Source organism: Ursus arctos, unplaced genomic scaffold (assembly GCF_023065955.2).
Source record: "Ursus arctos isolate Adak ecotype North America unplaced genomic scaffold, UrsArc2.0 scaffold_25, whole genome shotgun sequence".
Classification (NCBI taxonomy): Eukaryota; Metazoa; Chordata; class Mammalia; order Carnivora; family Ursidae; genus Ursus; species Ursus arctos.
The window spans coordinates 30,273,971-30,296,838 of NW_026622930.1; the positions used below are offsets into that span (position 1 = coordinate 30,273,971).

Genomic DNA, 22,868 nt, shown 5'->3' on the forward strand with positions numbered 1-22,868 from the left:
GCAAGCAGGGAAATGTGAGGCTAGCCTAACAGGAAGCTGCCGCTCCTGCCCCAGGGTCCATCTCAGGGACTGCACAGGCTCAGGGAAGGGGGGAGAGGACGGTTGGGAGGGCTTACCGCGTGGAGGTCCCGGGCAGCGGGCGCCCCGTATCCACCAGCACACACCAGCAGTAGCCAGTGGACTGGTGGCATTGCACAGGCTTGTAGAGCCCCCCAGGGGCACACTCCGGGATGACAATGCCCTCCCGGGGATTCTGCCTGGCCTCTTCCAGGGCACTCTGCCTCTCCTGGTCACACGAATGGACTTTCTCTGCAAGAGAAGAGGCAGCCTGGGGTGACTCTCACTCTCGTGGCTTATCATTGCTGCTTTCTGAGCAAGGATCCGGCCCAGTCCCAAGCAACGGCTGGCTGGTGAATCACCACGGAGGGCTGTGGCTCTCACACCGGCCCACGGTGGGGGTGGGGGGCTGCTGGCCCAGAAGCTCCCTGCAGCCTCTGGGCGGCCAGGGTTCATTAGCATTCACACCAGTACAAGCAGCCGGGGGCTGCAGAGCCGCTCCTTATCTGAAGGGCAGTTTGCCCTGGGGGTGGAATTTCCTGGCTGTTTGCAGAGTGTTCCTGCTGGTGCACGGTCTCCAGGCTCTGGGAGAGGTGGAGATGCAGGAGCCTGACCCCTGAGAGCTGACAGGCTGACGCAGGAAGGCCTGTGTGTGCGGACACTCTCCCAAGCCCAGACACGGCACGACAGAGCCATGGCTGCCAGCCTCGGGGGAGCAATGCCCAGCGCCCAAGAGGAGCAGAAACGGAGCCGAACCCCACTCCTTCCCAGGCTCCGACGGGGCTGGGCAAAGTAGGCTTGACAGGCCTGAGCCACTGACACAACGCTGCTCTATCCAGTGGGAGAGAGAGATGCCCACAGGAAAGTGTCTGCGCTCAGCAGCGGCGGGCAACACGTGAACACGTCTGAACAGCCAAACCTGGTTTCCCCGAGCCAGGCCCAGGCTGTGTGCAGTGCCCGTGCCAGGCCTGGCCAACTCGGGGGCCTCAGCCCCACAAGGCCCCTGACCTGAAAATTCCACCCAACGGTCTACCTGCCTGATTTCCCTTTCCTGTTTGGTGGCTGTTGCTGTGTTTTCGTTTGTCTTTTTGTTATTAAAAATAAACAGCATTGGGTTTCTTTTCTTGGTATAAAGAAAATTCCGAAAAACCGATAATCCTGCGGAAGTTAAACACTGCCTTCCCCAGACCTTTCCTTTTGCACACCCAACATGAAAATACACATGCACATATGTACTGGGTGGGATTGGTGGGGTTTTTTTTAACAGTTTTTTTCTTAAAGATTTTATTTATTTACTCGACAGATAGAGACAGCCAGCGAGAGAGGGAACATAGCGGGGGCAGTGGGAGAGGAAGAAGCAGGCTCCCAGCAGGGAGCCCGATGCGGGGCTCGATCCCAGGACCCTGGGACCACGCCCTGAGCCGAAGGCAGACGCTCAATGACTGGGCCACCCAGGCGCCCCGGTTTTGTGGATTTTTTTACAATAAAAGGGACCACATCATAAACTTGCACTATTACGTTCTTTGGTCTATTTCTTTACTTTATTATATCTTTATTTCTTTCACGAACATGATTGCACAACTTTCCTCTTGAAGATGACAGGAATAGTCTTGGGCATCCCAGGAAATTTTAACAATGTGTTATAAAAATACCATTCTTTGAGCCGGCACGTCGGTATCAGCAACCTGCACACTCATGCTACTCACTGACTAGCACAAACGGTCAAAATAACAGCAACTCAGCTCTAAAGGAGCCAAACCTCTGAAACGACAGCCCCAGCAATGACCCACCAATGGGAAGTACAGATGCCCCAGCCAAGCAGGTGTGCACAGCGCGGCGACGCAGCCTGACGCTCTTAGGGAAAAGCCACGCGACAGGGCCAAGACTCCTGGTCTCACTCCCAGGAAAGACGTTGAAAAGCAACAGCCCAGTGATTCTCCTTGCCGGGGAGGGGACTGTTTCCTTAGGGGCATAAAAATATCTCAGGGTGAGGAGGCAGGTACGCGGAACACATCCACTATGAAAATATAACTTTGAATTTGGAAAATGAAAAAAAAAACTGTTTTTATCATGTAAATACAGGAAAACTAAACAATCTCCTTGGCTAGAGGAACAGGAGTTTACAACAGTTGGCAGACTTGAGACTAGGGATTCTGAACCCGATTAGAACAACCACCGGCAGAGCCTCTAGAGGCGGCTTGAGTAAGAGACAGACACTGAGGGGCTTATCATAGACATGAAGCCGGCTTGAAGACCCAGAATCTTGACGTGGGCCCCTGGCTGGGACGGAGCTACGGCCCCTTCCAGGGATGATGCAAGAGTTTTTCAATAGCTCCCCCAATCCCAATTTGGTTACCTTATTTCCCGACCTCATATTTCATGCCCTGAGAAAGGCGACAGAGGAGCGAAACCAAAGGAAAACAGCTTTTTACTGGCACCCCGTTCGTGGAAGCACCTCTGACAGAGGCTTGGAATTAAGATCCTCCAGGCCAACATTCTAAAGCCATAAATCAGCCTGAAAGCCAGAAGCACAGAGAGTGGGGGGAGCTTCCCCAGGGGCAGGGGGAACAATAACCTGACTTCCCACCGTTGGGGATCCCGAAACTGCAGAAATGTGGAGGGCAGCCATCTAAGAGAAGGCGGCAACCCGTGGTTTGGGGGCTGTGGACAGACTTCTGGAAGTCCTTGAAGGCTGCTCGGAACTGTGTGCAGCCAGGTTCCACAGAGACGGCACGGAGCTCGATGGAGAGTAAAAACCACACGAGTGATAAAGCTCGCTCATTTGGAAAAATGGGGGCTGGTGTGGAATTAGAAAGAAGGCTAAGTGTAGGGTTATGGCTTGTTTGCGTGTTTCCTTATTACTTTAGGACAGGCCCTCAAAGTTCCAGAAGCCCCTCTAAGAAAGAGATAGAAGTTTATAATAGTATCACGAACCATTTGTGAATAATTCCCAGAGAATTTACCTTCCAACAGAGAGAGGATCTCCCTTAAGACCATCTTTATACTAGTAATAGTCAAAGCAAATATTCACTGAGTATGTGCCAGACAAAGGGCTCTGCTTGCTGAATCTCTCTGTCTCTCTGATGGGGACACTGTTACTAGGCCCATTTTGTAGACAAAGACGCTGAGCTTTGGAAGGGTTCGTGAGTTTTCCCAAGTGCACTTAGCCAGAGAGAAGAGAGCTGAGACCCCAGTTAAGGGCTTCTGACAGTCGAGCCTGTCTGGCAAACTTTGAGACACAGGTTACTGCTTCGAATCGTTTGCTCTGGGAGAAAAACACATTTATTTTTAGCGTGAAGCTCTTCCTGGTCGGTCACTGTGCAGACTCCCCAAATGTGCCACACTCAAAACCAAGTGTGTAAACGCACGTACTTGCCCACGAACACAGCATAGCTTCTTCTGAACCAACGATTTTTCTCAGCCTAAACACACCACCACAATACATCTCATACCCGAGTATTTTTGCCTCTTTGCTTCGGAACTGAAAACTTAAAGCCCAGTTTGTCACTCACCTGTCATTAGAGAACACACAATGAATACGAATAGCTCACATCGATTGAAGTGCTTACCGTGGGCCAAGCTTGGTACCAGGCACTTGACTTGTATTAACTCACTTCAAGCTCATCCCACGCCTCGAGATAGATGCTATTATTACCCTCACTGAGCAGAGAAGGACCCAGGAACACAGGTTGGCTGCATGGTTTCCTCAAGGTCATACAACTAGGGAGTAGCAGAGTGGGGGTTCCAGCCCCGGGAGTCTGCTCCGGGCTAGGCTCCCCACCCCTCTTCCATACCATCTCTCACTGCCAGATGCTAGTCTGATTTTTAGTCTAATCCTAATTCTTCTTTTCCTTGGTGTGGCAAATAGTTAGAAAGCAGCTCCAGTGAATTGCATTCCCCGTATCCATGCCCTTGTGCAGATCCCTCCACCGACTTGCTTTGACCACTGCAAAGGGCAGACAGGGGTTACAGTGTCACTTCCAGGCCTAGACCTTTAGGGGCCTTGCAGCCTCACCTTTCACCTTCTTAGAAGCTGCCCTGAGAGCAGCACAGAAGGAAGCCAGGCCAGCCTACTGGAAGATGCCAGGCACACAGAAGAAAACAGCAGTCGCTCAGTCCACAGCCAGCACCCACTGCCGGAGGTGCGACCTTAGGCATCTTGGCCACTCCTGCCCCATGGGCCCTCCAGCTGGACGAGCCAGGAGTGAGTTCAGACGGAACCAGGCAAGGAAACGCCCAGCCAATCCACAGAAAAATGAGAAAGGATGAATTATTTTTGTTGTCAGCCGTTAAGTTTTGGGGTGGTTTGTTACATAGCAATAGAATGTGAAACACCTCAACTTGCTCAACTCCGTATTTACCAATTTACCGCTTGTGGAAGGACTTTGGTAACCCTCTCACACCCTTCAATCAATGGATCAATAATAGATCAATCAATTGATTATTCCTTCAGTCCTTCTCCAGAAGTCCTGCAAATACAAATCAGAATGTCCCAAGGGGCATAAACTCATTCCGTATCTGAGGACCCAGAAGCCAGCCCCATCCTTAGGGCCGCTGTCACCCTCTGCCCTTCTGGGTTCACCTCCCAAATGAAACCTTAAAATTCACAACTATCCATTCTCCAGGTACCAAGAAGTCACCGTGCACTAACATAAGACAAGGGGTCTACTTCAAGGGTCTCTTCCTGACCCTTGTTTCGGAGAGGGAGCTGCCCAGAAGGAGACGCTCACTGCTTTAGAACACTCAGTCTCTGCTTCAGAAACTTCAGAGCAGGATGACAACATCAGAAGGTCTGGCCTGATGTCCATGAGAAGGGCCAGGTCCATCTGCAACACTTGACAGGCCTAAGCCGCAGCAGAGAGGGGAGCAGTCAGGGCTGTCCAGGGGGTGTGCGGATACATGACCACACACTCTCACACACTCACGTGCCCCACCCCACACCCCAATGCCAGGATGGTACGAAAGAGAGGCGGGAGCCAGGTCACTCCTCACCTGGCAATGGGGGCTTTGAATTTCACTGACAAACCTCTGGCTGCCTGAGAGAAGAAATACAACAGAATAGTGTCCTGTGGAAGAAATGAGGACACAGGCCAGCCCCTGCCACCAGAAAACACAGCCCTCTCTGCCGTCACTTCCTCTAACACCAGAGCAAAGCAGGCCTGAAACGGGGCGGGAACAGTGGTGAGGGGGTCAGGGGAGGGAAAGACATGGCTGAACCAGACAAACCTAAATCCTGTCTGCGGGCCCAGGGCATGGGTTCTCATGTGTCCGGCCAAGACAGGATAAGCATGGAGAACAGCTCTGTCTGCTATGGCGAGCCCCTGCCTCCATGCCTCTCCATTCCTCGTGGTAATTAGGAGCAAAGGAGAGCGTGGTCAACCTAAATCCTCGGCTAATCCCCAGTCCTGATTTTAGCCCAGAGTTTATCCTTTTGTCCTGGGAACTTTTTCTCCTTTACCATTTTTTTCTCTTTTTTTCTTCTTTACTTTTTTCTTTTTTAAACAAAAATGGCCAACAAACATAAACATTAGAAGATTCCAGTTTCAGGTCCTTGGGCTGGTCTTTCTTTCTGGTTGCTGCCTTCCAAAAGGAGAGCTGCTAGAAGACGGAATGGAGAGAAAACCTGAGACACTGGCTGACTCGAGTCAGCAGGTATCTGTGGGCCAGTCACACTGTGAACTCTGCGGAGAAAGAGCAGGGGAGCCTCATGATGATGGAGGCAGTGGAGGGGGGAAGGCAGCAGTCAGAGCAGGTCAGTAGCAATCAGGGTTCTCCAGAGTGACAGAACCAATAAAAGACTACCTCTACATCTATACCCAGACCCCTAGATCTGTCTATATCTAGATCTCAATCTCTCTATTCATATAAATATATTCACATATATAAAAATGAATATGAATATATATTCCTGGAGAATATTGCATATATATATCAATAGAGAGAGAAAGAGGTATTTATTTTAAGGAATTGGCTCACATGATCACGGAGCCGGCAAGTGTGAAATTTGCTGGGCAGGCTGGCAGGCTAGAAATTCAAGTAGGAGTAATGGTGCAATCTTGAGTCCAAAATCAATAGGTCAGGCCAGCAGGCTGGGAACTCAGGCAGGATTTCTATGTTACAGCCTGGAGGCAGAATTCCTCCTTCAGGAAATCTCGGTTTTTGCTTTGAAGGCCTTCAACTGATTTGGACAATGCCCACCCATGTTATGGAGGGTCATCTGCTTTACTTAAGGTCAACTGATTGCAAATGTTAATCTCATGTAAAAAATACCTTTGCAGCAATATCTAGACTAGTGTAGAAACTAGTCGACTGGTGTAGAAACTGGGCACCGTAGCCTAGCCAAGTTCACACATGAAATGAACCATCACAAGGTCCGGATGAAAAATGAGAGCAAGAAAAAAACCCCAGTCTTACAGAAAATCATACACAGAAGAACCAAGAGGCGTCATGGGCCATAGAAACGTGCACTGGGAAGGTTCCTTGATGAATGATGCAACATTCCTGGAGAAAGAACTAGAAGCTCTCCTCCCATTGGAGGTACAGTTAGTAACTAGGGGCAGCTGCTCAGGCCATCCTGACTGAGAGTTGCTTCTATGACAGAAAAGGAAGCGGGAAGCTGATAGAATGGAGGACAGTGGGCTGAGAGAGGAGGGTGCCCCTGGAGTCTCAGACATGACACGGGATCCTGAGTGACCCACGAGATTAGGGCTCACAGGATGCAGAGGCGGCCAGGGGCCTTGGTGGACACAATTTCTCAGACAATCTGCTACTGGGCATGGGCTGGCACCATGTCAGCCTCTGGAGAGGTCACAAAAGTTCTGTAAGACACCATAAGAAGAAAGAACTAGCCCTGAGATAACCTAGCCTCACTTCAGGCCTTCCTCTGTCCCTGGAGCTTTCCCTGAGGGCCCCAACCTATAGCGAAGTCTCCCTCTACTGAGTTTAGGACTGAGGATCTGCTCCCCTCGAGGAGCCCTCACCCTTGGGACTGCGCCTTGTCTGGACAGTAGGTTCCCAAGAACGAGGACTCTACGGCACCCTTCTTCTTCCTCCCCAGCTCCCACCCCTGGCCCCTGGCTCCTTATTCATAGCAGAACCATGGAGTCTCTATTTAAAGGATACAGAAAGAGTATTTAGTCCAAGAACCCCTCTATTGCTTGAATCCCTGCTATGTGCCATCTCCAGCCGCAGAATTCTGTTCTAGCCTGACATTTCAGACACGGGGCCACCCACCGCTGAGTAAATGCCCAACCGTGGGGCTGAGACCACAGCGGCTGAGAAAAGAATATCTATCCCCTTGACTCATCCTGGAAAATGCTACACTCCACCCTCAGACTATCAAGCACTGGATTTTCTTAGGGGAAAAAAATCAGTAAAAGGTGACCCGCCTGGAAAGCGAGAGAAGCTTATTTATGTTTCGCTGCAAAAGGAATCGTCCACCAGGCCAAGAACATTAAGGAAAACACTAGCGTTGTGTCGCCCACAATTAGCCTGAAACCCCTTCCAATACCACACGCCCACCTAGCCTCTTATCAAAAATGAATGCAATGCTGAACGATACCCAAAATAACAACCCATGTGTTTAAAAACAACCTTTCCGAAATCACAACTTGAAATTCCAGCGGCAGAAGAACTCCCGCGGCCCGGGGCCTCCGGGTCCCCTGAATCAGCTTGTGAGGGTGGCAGTCGTCTATACCCGCCGCGGGCTCGGAACGGAGACTCTGGCCGCGGAGGGGACCGCAGACACAAGAGGAGGGACAGGTAGGACCAGGCCCGAAGGCAGGGACTTTCCTGGTTTTGAAGGGCCAGAGAGGTGGTCTCCAGGGGAGGCCGTGCTGCTGGAGCCCACGATGTTCAGCAGTGATTTATGAAACGTCGCCGAGCAGGCCCTTTGTTTACTTAGCCACACAGGGTTTTAGCACCTATGGTTTCAAGCCAACTATGTGAAGAGGTTATTTTTCTTACTTGTGGACTTTGCACTTTTTCACAGGAGGGGCCAAGTGGCCCCCGGAGGACCATTTTTCCAAGCACCATGTGCTGGCCTGGCTCTGCCCTGCCACCATGGGCCCTCCGTCACACCCAGAGCGGAGCTGCCCCTCGGCCATCGCCGATTCCCGAGCCGGAGTCATCTAGGGACTGCGAGAGCCCCCGAGAGACGAGGGGAATGCACAGAACCGTTGCTCAGAGCTCCCTTCAGATCTGAGGACAGACAATAGGCCTAGAAAAGGAAAGGCCCAGAAGAGAGGCCCTGCCGGGTCGGAGAAGAAACAGCCTCACGGACAAACAGAATGGAGTCAACCCCTGAAACCGTGCTCAGGTGCGTAGCAGGCAGAGGTGGGAGTGGGGAGAACAGAAACAGAATATGCACCAATTTACAACAGTCACCTCTTCCACGGGGATGGGCTCTCCCAGCTCTTTAATCGAAAGGCCCTCTCCCCAGTGGGTGGGCAGCTAAATGAAGTGAAAATTATACCATCACCCAGTCTTAACCTACAGAGGGACTAGACCACTGGAGGAGGCTGGCCTCTGGAGGAGGTTACCCCTTCTGATGCACTAACTGGCCAAGAGACGCTCTCACCCCTGGCCCAGAATAGGTGAGGACGGCAGCAAGGCTCAGTGGGACGGCTGTTCCCAAATGCCAGAGGGAACTCGGGGCAGTCAGAGGCGCAGGAGTGGGGGTGGCGTGCGGACACCTGGGCTTTGTTGGCAAGGCTGAAAGCAAGAGTAAGGGCCTAGCACTCCCACTCTGGCACACTCCGCCTCGGGGCCTGGCACAGGGAAGGCTCTGTGGCTGTTCCATGGAAGTCAACAACAGCTGGAGTAGAGGCCATACAGCATGGTGGCCAAGAGCATGGGCTTTGGGGTCAGACGGATCAGCCTCTACCATGCGTTAGCTCTGTGACCTTGGCAGTTTCCTTCAGCTCCTTAAGTCCCAGGCTCCTTACCTGTAAAAGCAGGGTAATGATAGCACACACCCCATAGCGTCCCTGGAGGATTAAAATGAAGAACTAGCGGTGAAGCATTCAACCTGGCCCCAGAGTCAGTTGATAAATGGTCTAAGGTCTTAGTGGGTCTAAGGTAGCAGTGTCCTCAGCAACTGTGGCATGAACCTGGGCTTCCTGACCCATCCCCGCGGATAGCTAGTCTCCTCGGTTGGACTGCAGGGATGACTCAAGGGTGGGTAGCGGGCTCAGTCTGCTCCCAGTGCAGGCGATACAGAGGCACGGTGCCTGTAGGCAAACTGAACAAATAATAATGTGACTAAGAATCAGGCCGGTGATGGGTAGTAAGGAGGGCACGTATTGCATGGTGCACTGGGTGTTATATGCAACTAATGAATCATCGAACTTTACATCAAAAAAAAAAAAAAAAAAAGAATCAGTCTACTTTCTATGATCACCGTGCCGGCAACTCAAAACAAGATCGGTGATAGAACATTTCTCTGCACTGGAGTGGACGTCACCTCTGCCCCCTTCCTTTGGCACACCGGGGTTCAACAGCCAGCTCCTTCCTTAGACATTCCTTGCATTTCTTCCCCTTCGCACCAGGTAGAGGCCTTGGCACATAGCAGTTGTTGATGGGCCTGGGACCCTGGACAAGGCCCTTGACTAGCCTGGGCTCTTTTCTATCATTGAAAACGAAGTGTTGGTACTAGATGATAGGCTCTCGAGGCCTACATCCTTACAATTATGCAGCATCGGGCGTGCTCCCCCACAACTCAGGGTCCTGATCCAAACTCCGCCTCTCCCATCCCAAACTCCACCTTTCACGTCCCGGAACCCAAGCACCAGGAAGGGGTTAAGTGAGGGGCAAGGCGGTTGGTTTCAGGTTCTCCTCTGTGCCTCTCGACCCCTTGGAGTCTCGCTGAGGCTCAGAGGCCCCATCTTCAGAACAAAAGTCACCAGGCCCGTCCCACATCCCCGACGCTGGCTGAGGGCACCTACTCACAGGGGTGTTTGCAGTCGGCTCTGTAAATAGGGCGTGCTGCTGGGACAAAATGTCGTGGGTGAGGACGTGGAAGGGAAAATTACAAACCAACCAGCCTGTCTAAATAATTTCTCTCTGCAGAACCTAAAATGACCAGGCACGGTTCGCCATTGTTGGAAGCACTGACCTCTGCCTTCCCACACAGAAGAAACTGAGGAGTGGAGGAAAACAAGATATAAATTCTACAGAAGATATTTCTTCAAGGATGGATCGTCCCAATATAGCATATAGGCGCTTTTTTTTTTAACTTTTCCCCCAAAGCATCACTGACTCACATCCCCTCAAATTCTAGAAAAGGCTCCATCTCTCCTGCCTCATGCCATGAAGTGAGCTCATGTGACCCCTCCACCAAAAAGAACGTGAAATGCTTCCCCGTGGTTTTGCAATGACCAGTACTGAGAAGTGGCAAGCTGTCTTCTTTCTAGTTTTGCCCAGTAACTTCATTGACCTTGTCTGACAAGCTCTGTCCTTTAAGGACCAGAGCTAGCAAATAAAAATTCAGGCAAGAAGGAAGGAGGGAGAACATACCGGGGCGGGGGTTGGGGGGATGGAAAAGATAGTTTTTAATTTGTCAAATAAAGTATCATAACTTCATTCTTCACCTCCGAAAACACTTCTGTGTGAGTGTGTTTATAAGATATATACCCTGCATTCTTACAAAGCCATTTTACAAATAAACACAGAATGAGAATCCTCAGAGCAGAGACCATAGTTGACTTCTAACAAACTGCAAGGAGCCAATTCCAGTACCTCAGCAGGACCTTTAGTTTCAGGTTTTAGTAGCAGAGGCCAAAAGAAAATGCCAAGACACATAGTTTTGCTATCAACACCAAAAAGCGTACAAACTCACCTACTGAAAAAAAGCCTTTGCTGTTCAAGCAAGGCCCAGGGGCTGATCATACTCTCACCTCACCTTGCCCCACCACTACTCCCCGATGTCCGAAGCAGATGCGGTCCGGTGAAGGAGCAAGACAATTGGGAAAGTTAATTTTATTTTATTTTATTTATTTTTTTATTTTTTAAAGATTTTATTTATTCAAGTGACATAGAGACAGCCAGCGAGAGAGGGAACACAAGCAGGGGGAGTGGGAGAGGAAGAAGCAGGCTCATAGCAGAGGAGCCTGATGTGGGACTCGATCCCATAACACGGGGATCACGCCCTGAGCCGAAGGCAGACGCTCAACCGCTGTGCCACCCAGGCGCCCCGGGAAAGTTAATTTTAAAACAAAGAGAAAATGGACTGTGGGGCTGGGCTCTCTGGGACCTCCAAATGCGTGTATGGCTCATCTCTGCAAAGGGAAAACTTGAGAAAGGCCTTTGTTGCTACAGAGAAAGCCATAGGGATGACCACCCTTCCCTGTCCCCAGCTCCATTCTCCTAGCCATGACTGACCAAGACACCTGCAGAAGATAGATGCGCAGGCGTCCAGAAGGCCAGTTATAGAAATAAACATCAAGGGTTTGTTTTTATACAGATATTTTAAATGCTCGCAAGCCCAGACCCGTCCTCGGCTGCTAACGTTAGCGGATTACTCATTCTTCCTTCCAATCACGTCATGTGCGAGGTTCCAGGTGGCTGTGGGGTATTTGCTTACAACGGCTACCGCTGGTTTCCCTGAGAGCTGTTTATTTTTCCAGGCCTCAGGTCATTACATCACCCCGCGGTTTCTGGGCAGGCCAAGAGTGCTGGTTTGGGGGCTGGGGGATCCGGCCAGGAGGTGCCGTTGCCTCAGTGACCCCACATCCCAGTCATAGCAGCTGTCCGGGCAGAAGCTTCCCTGGTGAGGAAGGAGCAGTCCGAATGCAGCCAAGGGCCCCGAGAGGAGCAGGGCTCTGACGCCAGCAGGTGGGAGCAGGGGTGCTGCAAACGGCTTACCGGCCACACGGATGCTGAGTTAGGCAAACGCTCCCACGTGCGAGGAGACGGGGCTGTTTCCATGGCAAAACTTACAAGAAATGCATTTCCACTTTGTATCCCTGCTGACGGCTCTGTCTCGGGGAAACGGAGTTCCCACAAGCTGCCGCATTCACTGATGCCCGGAAGGAAGCTCTGCCTGGCAAAGAGGCAAGGGAGGAAAAGCAAGTCCTTTTGGATTTCACCCCAGGTTCTAGGGCCAGGTTCTAGGGCCTTCTCAAACTCCCAGATCAGATCATGAAAGAAGTTAACGAGGAAAGGTGGAAGGAAAGGAAAGAAAGAGACAGGAAAGGAAGACGAGAAGTCCAAGGACCCCACCAATGGCTCCAAGAGGTAGCCAGCCACGCGGGGGCAGAGGGCAAGGGCCTACGTGCCTTGACAGTGTCACTGTGCTGTTCCAAGAGAGGAGTTAAGGCCCACACGACCATATTTCCTGAGAGTATTTTCCCAGACAAGAAAGCACAGAATTCTGTCGTACAGGAAAAAAGAGAGAGAGAGAGAGACTTTTATAAATCACAGCTGTAGGAGAGTGTCTGCACATAGTAAAATTAGAAGCAGTGGGACATGGAACATGGGACGGAGAATGAGACAAAGCCTAGTTTTCGCCATTTCTTTAATCTCTTTGCTGTCTTCTATAAAATGTAGATGATTAAAAAGATTTTTAAACTCTAGTTATATTAAGAAATGCCTTGGTAGCCAGCCTCTGATCCCAAAAACTCAGCAAGAGTTCTTATTTGGTCCTAAAAGCAGAACAGAGTCTCTGGCCAACACTCGTATGTGAGAGGATGGCTGCTGTCAAGTTCTAGGGTGTCGGCTGGCCAGGTACACCCGTCTTCCTGAATGCAAGAGAGCTCCTGGTGCAACAGAGACCAGAATCAGAGACAGGAGTCCAAAGGGGCAAACCCACCAACGCCGAGGCTGCCAAGTCCTCAAAAGGCAACACTGACCATGGGGAACCTAAGACAAAGCCTTCAAAACAAGGATCAACACCTCCAGGAGGAGAGAAGGAGACAGGATAAGTCTGCAGGCATATGTGTCATGTTATTGCAAAGCTTCGGCTGCCCAGTGGAACCCTTCCAACATCAACAGTCCCCAGGCCAGAAAACAAACCTGGCGTCACAGGGTCTGAGTGTGAAAGAAGGATGTTTGGGGTGTAGAAGGAACTGGGATGGCCTTCTTGCCTCTAAGAGAGTGGGAAGAGCTCTCGCCTAGACTGGCTTCTGAGTCCCCCTTCACCCTCCCCATGGGTGGGGGCTGAAGTTCACCTCACCCAGGATCTCCTGGTAAACTCTAATGGGAAACTGCCTCGGGGGCTTGACCCAGAGGCTCCAGTCCATACCAGAGCCAACTGCCTAGACATGAGTTATCACTAAAGTGCTATCTGACTTCTCATCAAACGAAATGAGATAACGTGAAGAGTGCTTGGCACAAGATATAAAGATATTCCATCAAGAGTAGCCATTATTTTTTAAATCATTCATGATATACCTACTCTGCGTTAGGCATTTCATATACATTGTTGAATCCTCAGAAAAGCCCTGCAAGGCACTAAGAACTTTGTTTCACAGATAATGAACTTTCTCAAGGTCACTTAGCCTCTCACGGGAAGCTGGCACTGGAAGCCAGGTCTATTGGATTGTCTGATACCAAAGCCCATGCTGATGCCATTATGAGGTTCACCACTTCCATATACAGATGATTCCTTACTCCTGCCCACAAAAGCCAGACCGCAGGAAGCTTCCCCGGCATCCCATTCGTGAGAACATACACCAGAACAGAATGTTGAAGCTTGGCCAAGATTCATGTTAGATGGAGCAGGGCCACGTGAGCTGCCCAGAGTTCCTGAGCTGATGATGCAGGCTTCCCTGGGCATGTCGGGAAATATCTCAGGAGGCATGGCCCTTACTTCTGCTTGGTCTATGAGAGGGGCCAGAAACCAGGAGAAACACACCCCCATGCACACATTCCCATCCAAATGCTTCAATTTCAGTCCCAGCAAACTGCCTTCGGTAAGGGGTCAGATAGTAAACATCTTAGGTTTTGCAGGCCGGACAGCCTCTGTCACAACTATTCAACTCTACTATTGCAGCTCCAAACCAGCCATAGACGATATGTAAATAAATGGGTGTGACTGTATTTCAATAAAACTTTATTTGTATGAACAGGCAGATGGCCATTTGCCAATCCCTGCCTAAATGCCTTTGTGACATCATGTCTTTTACATGTAATTCCATCAGAAGGATCAGCAGGTACTCAGTATTACCACTAGATCATGATGGAGAAAGTCCTCAGTTTATTAGAAAATGCCTAAGTATCGATCTCTGATAATTATTGCTGGTCTCAGTTTCTCCCAAGGAAGCTTTAGCTCTTCCTCAACTATCCTGTTCTATACACTAACCTTCCAGACATAACGGGCCAACCAGGAAAAAAATGAAGGTGGCTGGGTCACGCCAACAAAAGGCAGGCAGTTGTATCTGCCTGGAAACCATTTCTCAATAAGATCCGATACACCCAGTTGGCAACTACACAGGGCGAGTAGGAATGGAAAGCCGGGGCACCTGGGTGGCACAGTGGTTAAGCGTCTGCCTTCGGCTCAGGGCGTGATTCCGGCGTTCTGGGATCGAGCCCTGCATCGGGCTCCTCCGCTATGAGCCTGCTTCTTCCTCTCCCACTCCCCCTGCTTGTGTTCCCTCTCTCGCTGGCTGTCTCTATCTCTGTCGAATAAATAAATAAAATCTTAAAAAAAAAAAAAAAAAAAGGAATGGAAAGCCGAAGAACCTGAGTGGGAGCTTCACATCACCACTTCACTTCACTCTGAGAAAACAGCCCAAGAACACAAGCACTCTATTGGCAAAGATAAATTGTTTTTCCCCAGCCCCATGCCTTACGGGCTCCGACCCAGGACAAGCTACTTCCTCTCTTTCAGCCTCCATCTCTTCATCTGTCAGATAGAGGTGATAACAATACTTATCTCATCGGTTGCGGTGAAGCTTCAATGAGATAACACATGTCAAGTTGTGCAGAACCTAACAGGATGATTCCAATTTTGATGATGATGATGATGATGGAAGGTCTTTTCTCCTCTGTCCTCCCCCAGCGTAATGAAACACAGTGAGCTAGATTCTATAATAAATATACTAGGCAACAAAGCCCTTGCCTTCACAGAGTTTAGAGCCTCGGTGGAGAAATTAACCACTGGTAGGTGACAAAGAAGTAATTTCTAGAAGCAACTGCTAAATGTCAAGTGAGTGTTCCAGGCAAACAGTGCTGTAGAATTTCAGAGGGCACTGACCCTCATATCTGCCCCCTGGTCACACAGCGAGAATACAGCCTCACCCTGGGGCTTTGCAGACCTGCTGGGGGGTGAGGGGGTGCGGGAAATGGGGGGACCACTGGCAGATGTCACTTCCAGGTACCCCAGCCACCAAAACCATGCCTCTTTGACTTACCATATTTGCCTAACAGCAAGAGGGGAGGTGGAAGAAGGTTCTACAAAGAAGTTTTTGCTCACAATGACAATTACAAATTCCTTCCTGCTTGAAGAATTCTCACTGTAAGCGGTATCGTTAGCATTCCCATTTTTCCTACCACAATGATGATAACGATAAACAATGTACTTTCAGCTCATCTTGCATTTACTGTTTATCACTTAGCCAGGCACTGGGTAAGTACCAGATAGACAGCAACTCAGCCAACCTTTACCCACAGTCCTTCGAGGGAAAGATCATGATCCCAGATATGAACTGAGTGTCTGCGGGGATTATTTCACTTGCTTGGGTCACTCGCTAAGTGTCGGAGCCAAAAAGTGAACACGGGTTTTGCCAATTCCAACACCCCTGCTTTAACCATGGCACTGTTCTGTTAAAGACTCTGGCCCACGGGACTCACATGGTCCTCTTCCCACCCCATCACCCATACCTCCAGCTTTTATCAAACAGGGAACCAGACACATGCAGAAGTACTGACCAGCCCACAGCACAGAGAAAATCAACCAATGCTGCATGGATTCACCTCAATGGGTAACTCACTTCCTACTATCAAGTCCTGCCACTACCACCTTGAGGACAGAGCTGGCAATACAGATAAACCTAAAGGGGGCCAATGACAGCCCACTCATTAACTAACGGTCTTGTAAAACTCTGCCCATCAGTTCAAAGGGATAGATCTTTTGTTTATAGACCTTGATATCCATAAGGAAAAAATGATATGGCTGAAACGAAATTCACCAAATTCATGCAGGCATAAATTATGCAGAGGGGCATTTCTCACAATAAAGTCATAGGCTGAAAGAAGGATGATTTCCCCACGATAGAGACACAGATCGGGTTTGTTTATACATTATCCTGTTGGTGGACATCCGGTCTTCGCTGATGGTAAATGAACTTCTTTGACTTTGGTCTTCATTGATGATAAATGAACTCTACGAATGAGTCCTACAAATCTGATCACTTTCCAAATATTATCACCTTTCTACGAGTGGTTCAGCCAGTACCAAAAACTGACCACTCACAAGACCCTCAACAGATCAGACCAGAAATGACATGACTGTAAGCAGCTATTTGGAGCCTTAAAAAACACATAGAACCAAGTTTCTTATGGCTTGAAGTCCAACTTCTCCATGCCAGGCCATATTTTCAAATTCTTCCGCATGGCATATAGTCAATTAAAATAGTAAAACATACAGTCAAAAGATTTTTGCTAAAAGGATCAGCTCCTCATGAAAGATGATTCCCTGAGCTACTAATTGAAGAAAGCTAAAATTGGAAGGGATTCACTCATCTAATCTCACTTGACAGCTGTATAAGTTGAAGACAAGACAGGTCAAATGACTTGCCCAAGCGCACAGAACAGGCAGTCTCGGAGCAACCATAGGGCAAACACAAGCAAATCAGCCACGTATATAAACCCAGGCAGATTATTTACCTGAATTTCTTACATTGGTGTTGTTCAGTTTGGAGTCCTTGATTACCAAGTGCTTAATCCATAGAGTAGGGGCTGTAATTTCTGGAAAAAAAAAAAGAAGAAGAAGAAGAAGAGAGAAAATAAAGTCTGGGCAAAGGGAGTGATTAACTTGGAGGGCATCCCCCAGACTTCAGGAGATTTTCTAAAGCCTGAGGCATCAAGGCTTTGAGCTTTCTCCCTCATTTCACATCCACTTTGTCCCAGTGCCCTCTCCCTTCTCACTACGGAAGCTCCTCTCCCTGCCAGCTCCTAGGAGCCAACCAGGGCCTCCCCTGCTCAGAGGCAGAGTGGTCTAAGTCCAGAGGCTCAGAGCCGCTCCATCCAGGAATAAAAATATTATCCCAGGAGGTGAGGAGCATGGGCCAAGCCAAGTCTCTCTCAGCTGCTTCCCTGGAAGAAGATTTAAAGGGGATAAATCAACAAATGAAAGCCAAACAAACCACAGAGACCATTTTGGAGGAAACGGCTGAGCCGCAACAGATTTCAGCCTGCTGAGACTCTGTTCCACGTGGGAAGGAAGGCGATGAGTCCGATGTGTGCGTCAATATCCTTCCTAACGGTTTCTCATGAACACAGGCTGAATCCCTCCACCCAGAGAGCTTGGGGGAACCTATAGGCCCTTCAGGGCTTGGGTCACACAGTGGACAAGTGTTATGAGAATCGGGAGGACCCTGAACACACTAAAGAGTGATGAGTTCTTCAGTGAGATTGCTGGGGTGATCTCCCAAGGTGACATGGTCTCCATTTCTCATCTGATCCCTCAAGATCCCAGACTTGCCAAAAATCCAGGAGATTTGTGGATCACAGAAACACAGAAACAGCTGAATTTCTAGGCATGAACACACATACATGTGCCCCTACATGACCAGTTGTAAAGGATAGCTCACGTTTCAATCCTTCTATCTAGAGCTGAGCCTGTGCTAGGGACATCCACAGCTACAATACGAACAAGTGGCATAATTTCTTTTTATTCCTGTCTCCCTGTCCAGTCTCGTGATCCAGGTCTGGATACACTCAGCTGAAAGCTGCTCAAAAGTCACTGCATATTATACTAAGAGCCCAACCTCATTGTCAGACTTTCTAGAAACTGCACTCTGCCCAGCTTCCTCCCCCTCCTCATGGGAACCTGGAGTATATGGCAAACACACCAAAGAATGTAGGCCATGAGCAACTCAAATTCAGATAGAGGCCAGCCTTCTGCACCCCATGCTCTTTCCGTCTACTCCTCATAGCTCCAGGGATATCCAGCCTCTATCTTGCTACCAGCTACACCATTTATCTTGCTCTAGAATTCTCTCTCAAATGCTCTCAAGGTCCGTCTTAGCCAAACCAGGTCCACTAACCAATCTCTTTGCTCCTACTATTCCCCATTCCCACTATACCCTCCCCTGAGTTCATACCAGTCCCCACACTGCAATGCCCCGATTCTTACCTTTCCCTTTCAAGATCCAGCCCAGGTCCCATCTCTTCACATAGTCTTTCCCCAGACCACTGTGATCTCCTTCTTCCAAAAATGTCCAGTACATAAAAACTGAGACCATATAATTTAACACATAAAGCTCTCTAGTAGTTCTTTTTTTTTTTTGAGAGCAAAGACTTCATCTCAACTATTCCTTCTTTGTCCCACAGAGGCCCTAGCACAATGCTGGGCACAGAGAAGGAACTTATAAGTGTCAGTTCATCTACTGAAGGGACAGTGCTGGCCTGTCTTTCTCAGCCATGCCTCCTTGGTCTTGGCAGCTCAAAGGGTCCATCCAGGCTGTGTTATTGTTGGAAATAGGCAGCCAGGCAGGAAGCCTGGCTAGAACAGAGGGCCTTTCCAGAAGTAGAGAGTGTACCAGTTCCTGGGAGGATTTGCATTTTTTTAAAGGTTAAAACAACCCAGCCTAAACTGGGAAAAATTGAAATTAAAAAAGAAAAAAAAAACTAATAATAAAGCTTATACAAACATCCAAAGGCGACGTTCCTCAAATCTAAAAACGGGTGGGAGCATATGACTCGGAAGTAATATAAGAGCTTACCATCTCCATCGAACACAGGCTGAGTCTCCATCGTGGGTGTTGGCTTCGACCCGTCATCTGAATTGAGGGTTAAAAAGAATCGAAAAGAGACTACCATTATTGAGGTAAATACTATCTACTCTCCAGCACTGTTGAATGGTTGGGGTTTGCACATGGCCCGGCCAAGTCCCAATGAAGAGACAAGAGAAAGAAAGAAAGAAAAGAAAGAAAAGAAATGAAAAAAGAAAAGAAAAGAAAAGAAAAGAAAAGAAAAGAAAGAGAACAGGAAGAAAAAAAAGAACAACAGAGAGACACCAACAGTAAGACAAACCCAGGTGTATGTTCACCATCCCGTGGGAGGGACAAAAGGGAACTCAACTGTCATGGCTTTGGAGGGCCCTTCCTCATCAACCCGCATGTACCGGCATGATGACTCTGTCAGCCCCAGGTCCTCCCCACAGGAAAGCTGCGGGGGGGGGGGGGGGGTTGGGTGTGCATCTTCCCCAGCAGTCCTGAGTTTTTGGCCAGGCATGTTAGGATAAGGTTGACATACTTTGTGGCATCAAATTCTGGTGTCCCCAGCTCCTTCCTGACCTCTTGTGAAAGGTACCAGCCTAGTATCTAGTGGCCCTCATTGAAGAGCTTAAGGAAAACAAGAGATTAGCTATTTCTCTGTCCTCACTTAAAAAGGAAGAGAAGGCAGGAAGGACCATCCTCTCTCCAGTATGCTAAACTGAAGAGAATCAGGAACCCTTAGAACACTTTGAACTGTGAAACATCGTGCCCTCCCATTCCCGGTGAGAGGTGGGGGCAAACAAAATAGAAAGGGATGTGAGAAACTGCACCCTGGATTGGCTTTGAAATTTCCACCGTAGATGGGAGCACAAAGTTCCCAGTCACAAAGTGCTAATGCACGTCGTTCCAGCACAGCTGGCAGCTCTCTGCAGGTCAGGAGTGAGTGTAAACTTTACCACCTTTCAGGACTCTGGGTTCCCTTCATCAAGATCCCCCAGATCCATAGTGCAGGGTGGTGTCTCTCAATTATTTTCATTACTGCCCACCTAAAGAGCATTTTTAGAGTTTTTTTCCTAATCACTTTCCTAATGAAATATTAATAACACAGACACACTGTATATCTGTTGATGTACTATATGTGTAGCTATGTTTTATATGCAAAAAGAGCAAGCGTTCTTTTGTCCCCCTGCCCCCCAATGAATCAATTTCCCCTTCTTGGGATTTCTGCCTCCATGGAGAATGCATAGTTCCGAGATTTCTCTGTGTTCTCCTTGGGTGGGGGCGGGGGAAGAAGAGCCCCGTGGTCTCAGGCAATGGGATGATTACATCATCCCCCAGAGATCTTGTACAACTGAACACTATATTCTCCGAGCATTAACTATTTTTTTGGTCATTTTATTCAATCATTTATTTTATATGTATTTATTTATATTTGTTTGTTTTGCCAATGGTTCTTATTTTTAAGCTTTTGGTTATTATAATTGGTATTTATTTTTTATTTTAATGGAAGAATAATTAACATACGATATTGTATGAGTTTCAGGTGTACAACATAGTGAGTTGATGTTTACAGACGTTACAAAATGGTCACCGCAGTAAGTCTAGTTACCATCTCTCACCACACCAAGGCATTGCAATATTAGTGACTATGTTCCCTATGCTGTACACTACATCCCCGTGTCTTATTTGTTTTATAACTGGAAGGTTGTACCTCTTAATCCCCTTCACTGAGTTCATCAACTATGGAGAATGCAAGTTCTCAGATAGTCTCTGCGACGCCGGTCAGATCCCCCATAATAACAACTCTCTGCCATTTGGAGCTCCCGGAACCTTTGGCCGACTTCCCTGCATCTTATCAGGGAGGGAGGAAAAACACAGTTCTGATCCCTTTCTTGCACCAACACCCGACCCTTGGGATCTTCAGACTGAGAGCTAGAGAGAGACCCTAATCGTGGCTGGAGGCTGAGGCCAGCAGCCCGACCGTTCCGTGACACATGACCCTGCTATTATTCTCCTGTGCTGACACCAAGACCCAGCTCCCACCAGGGCCGAGGCAATCCTCCACCATCTGACAATCATCCCAAGGAATGAGAGGCAGCAGGGGGAGAGGAGTTAACTTGCTGGATATCTTATTTGCCTCGAACTGGAGTCCAGAACAGGCATATTTTGATGCAAAACTGTGTCCGTTTGATCTGGAAGTCAGCGAAGGAGAATAAACACAGAGCAGAACCACACAATGTCATTTTTTTTAATAGCATCACCTCCCCTGACTCTATTAACACCTCTCTCCATTGAATTCGATGAGCCACTGAATGAAGTCTTTGGGCAGCTGCAATGCACGTTTGGTTGCTCCTGCCGGATGCCGAGTTCACAGTCTAAATAGCCCAGAGCGGCGTGCTCAGCCCCTGCACGCGGGGTGGCTTCACTTTAGGGGCCGTACGGGTCACAAAGGGAAAGTGAGAAATCAAATGTTCCCTGAGGGACAAAGGTGAGAACCCAAGTGCAAAATGGCGCATGCAATATTTTAATTTCAACTATAATCCTCCCATATTCCAAGAGCTGTAGCTCTCTCTGGAGCAGGATAACAGAAAACATTCTGCTGCTTTCTCCCATCAACCAGATGAGAGTCCGGGACCGCCCATCTGGTGTAGCAATCAGCAAAGGTCCATTGCTGAAGGAGAGGAAGAAGTGTTTCCAGTCTCCCGGGAAAGTTTGGCACTTTTGCAGGCCAAGGACCTCCACGGTTGCCCAGATGCAGGCCCAGAGCCCACATTGCAGGAAGGCACGTGCAGGGAGTGAATCTTCCTGCAGGGCGGGGTCACCAAGGGTGAGGAGATACAGCTGTGAGGCCACCATGGAGGCACTGGATGGAAATCTTTATGAAATGAGAAAAGACAAAGTGCCCCGCTGCCAGGAGAACCACCTGTGAAATTCAGCTGCCCAAAGGATGAGAAGCCAAGCCAAAGCCAACAGGACCCTCTGACCATCATCTCCGGGCACCTGGGCACCTGGCTCCCAACCCAGCAAACAAGCGCACCCTTCTACCAAACATAGGTCCAAGGCCTGGGTCCAAGGTCCACATCACTTCTGCTTCCTGGCAAGACCTGGGACAATACCAGGCCCCACACTGAGTCCTGGGGAGAGAGAAAAGCTTCCACGCAGTCTCCGAGTCTCCAGTGGGGTCACACTCCAGATCCTGGCTTTACATCCAATAAACCGGGTAACCTGAACCCCTCGCTTTTCTTCTCTGGACAGTGATCTTCTCCTTTAAAAATGAAGGATGCCTGCCTCCCCATTCTCGGGACAACGTGCAAGAGTAAAGACTTTAAAGGCTCAGCAGCAAGGACTTTAAAGGTATACATACCATGAGTATAAACCATCTTATCCAACCACTTACTTTTAAAATTGGATTTACAAAATTAAAATCCTATCAAAGTTTTTAAATTCAAAAAAATTAAGTAAACCTTTCAATGCAGTAAGAAGATGAACAACCCAATTTTAAAATGAACTAAATATTTTAACAGACATTTCACCAAAGAAGATGCACGGACAGCTAAGTGATACCTGAAAAGATGCCCAACACGATTAGTTGTTAAGAAAACGCAGATTAAAACCACAGTGAGGAGCCACTATGTACCTCCCAGAAGAGCTAAAATTTTAAAAATAGGAAACACCAAATGTCGGCAAGGGTGTGGACAAACTAAAACCCTCGTTCTTTGCTGTGGGAATGGAAAATGGAGTAGCCATGTTGGAGAAGAGTTTGGCAATTTCTTTGAAATGTTAAACATAAACTTACCATTCGACCCAGAAATTCTGCTCTTGGGACCCCATCCAAGAAAAAGAAAAACACATCCACCCGGAGACATGTGTGCAAATATCCCCAGCAGTATTACTTACATTAGCCTCAAACTGCAAACAATCCCAATGTTTGTC

The 22,868-nt window shown here is 48.7% G+C and overlaps 1 protein-coding gene and 1 long non-coding RNA gene across 6 annotated transcripts in view; one reads left to right on the forward strand and one right to left on the reverse strand.

Annotated features, from left to right (window-relative positions):
- The window catches only part of SMOC1 (SPARC related modular calcium binding 1), a 153,105-nt gene that overhangs the window by 19,474 nt on the left and 110,763 nt on the right, over positions 1-22,868 (reverse strand). For 3 of the 5 annotated variants that reach the window (XM_057318452.1, XM_026519636.4, XM_026519635.4), the window contains exons 6-8: positions 18,942-19,031; positions 16,882-16,962; positions 117-309 (exon numbers count right to left, since the gene is read on the reverse strand). In XM_057318452.1, coding sequence (XP_057174435.1) covers positions 117-309; positions 16,882-16,962; positions 18,942-19,031 — 364 coding nt within the window. The remainder of the gene's footprint in view (positions 1-116; positions 310-16,881; positions 16,963-18,941; positions 19,032-22,868) is intronic. The other 2 variants (XM_048219850.2, XM_026519637.4) reach the window with 1 other exon arrangement.
- LOC130544783 (uncharacterized) lies at positions 7,988-10,655 on the forward strand. Its single transcript, XR_008961369.1, has 2 exons — positions 7,988-8,374; positions 10,126-10,655. It is a non-coding gene; the product is annotated as an uncharacterized LOC130544783 (long non-coding RNA).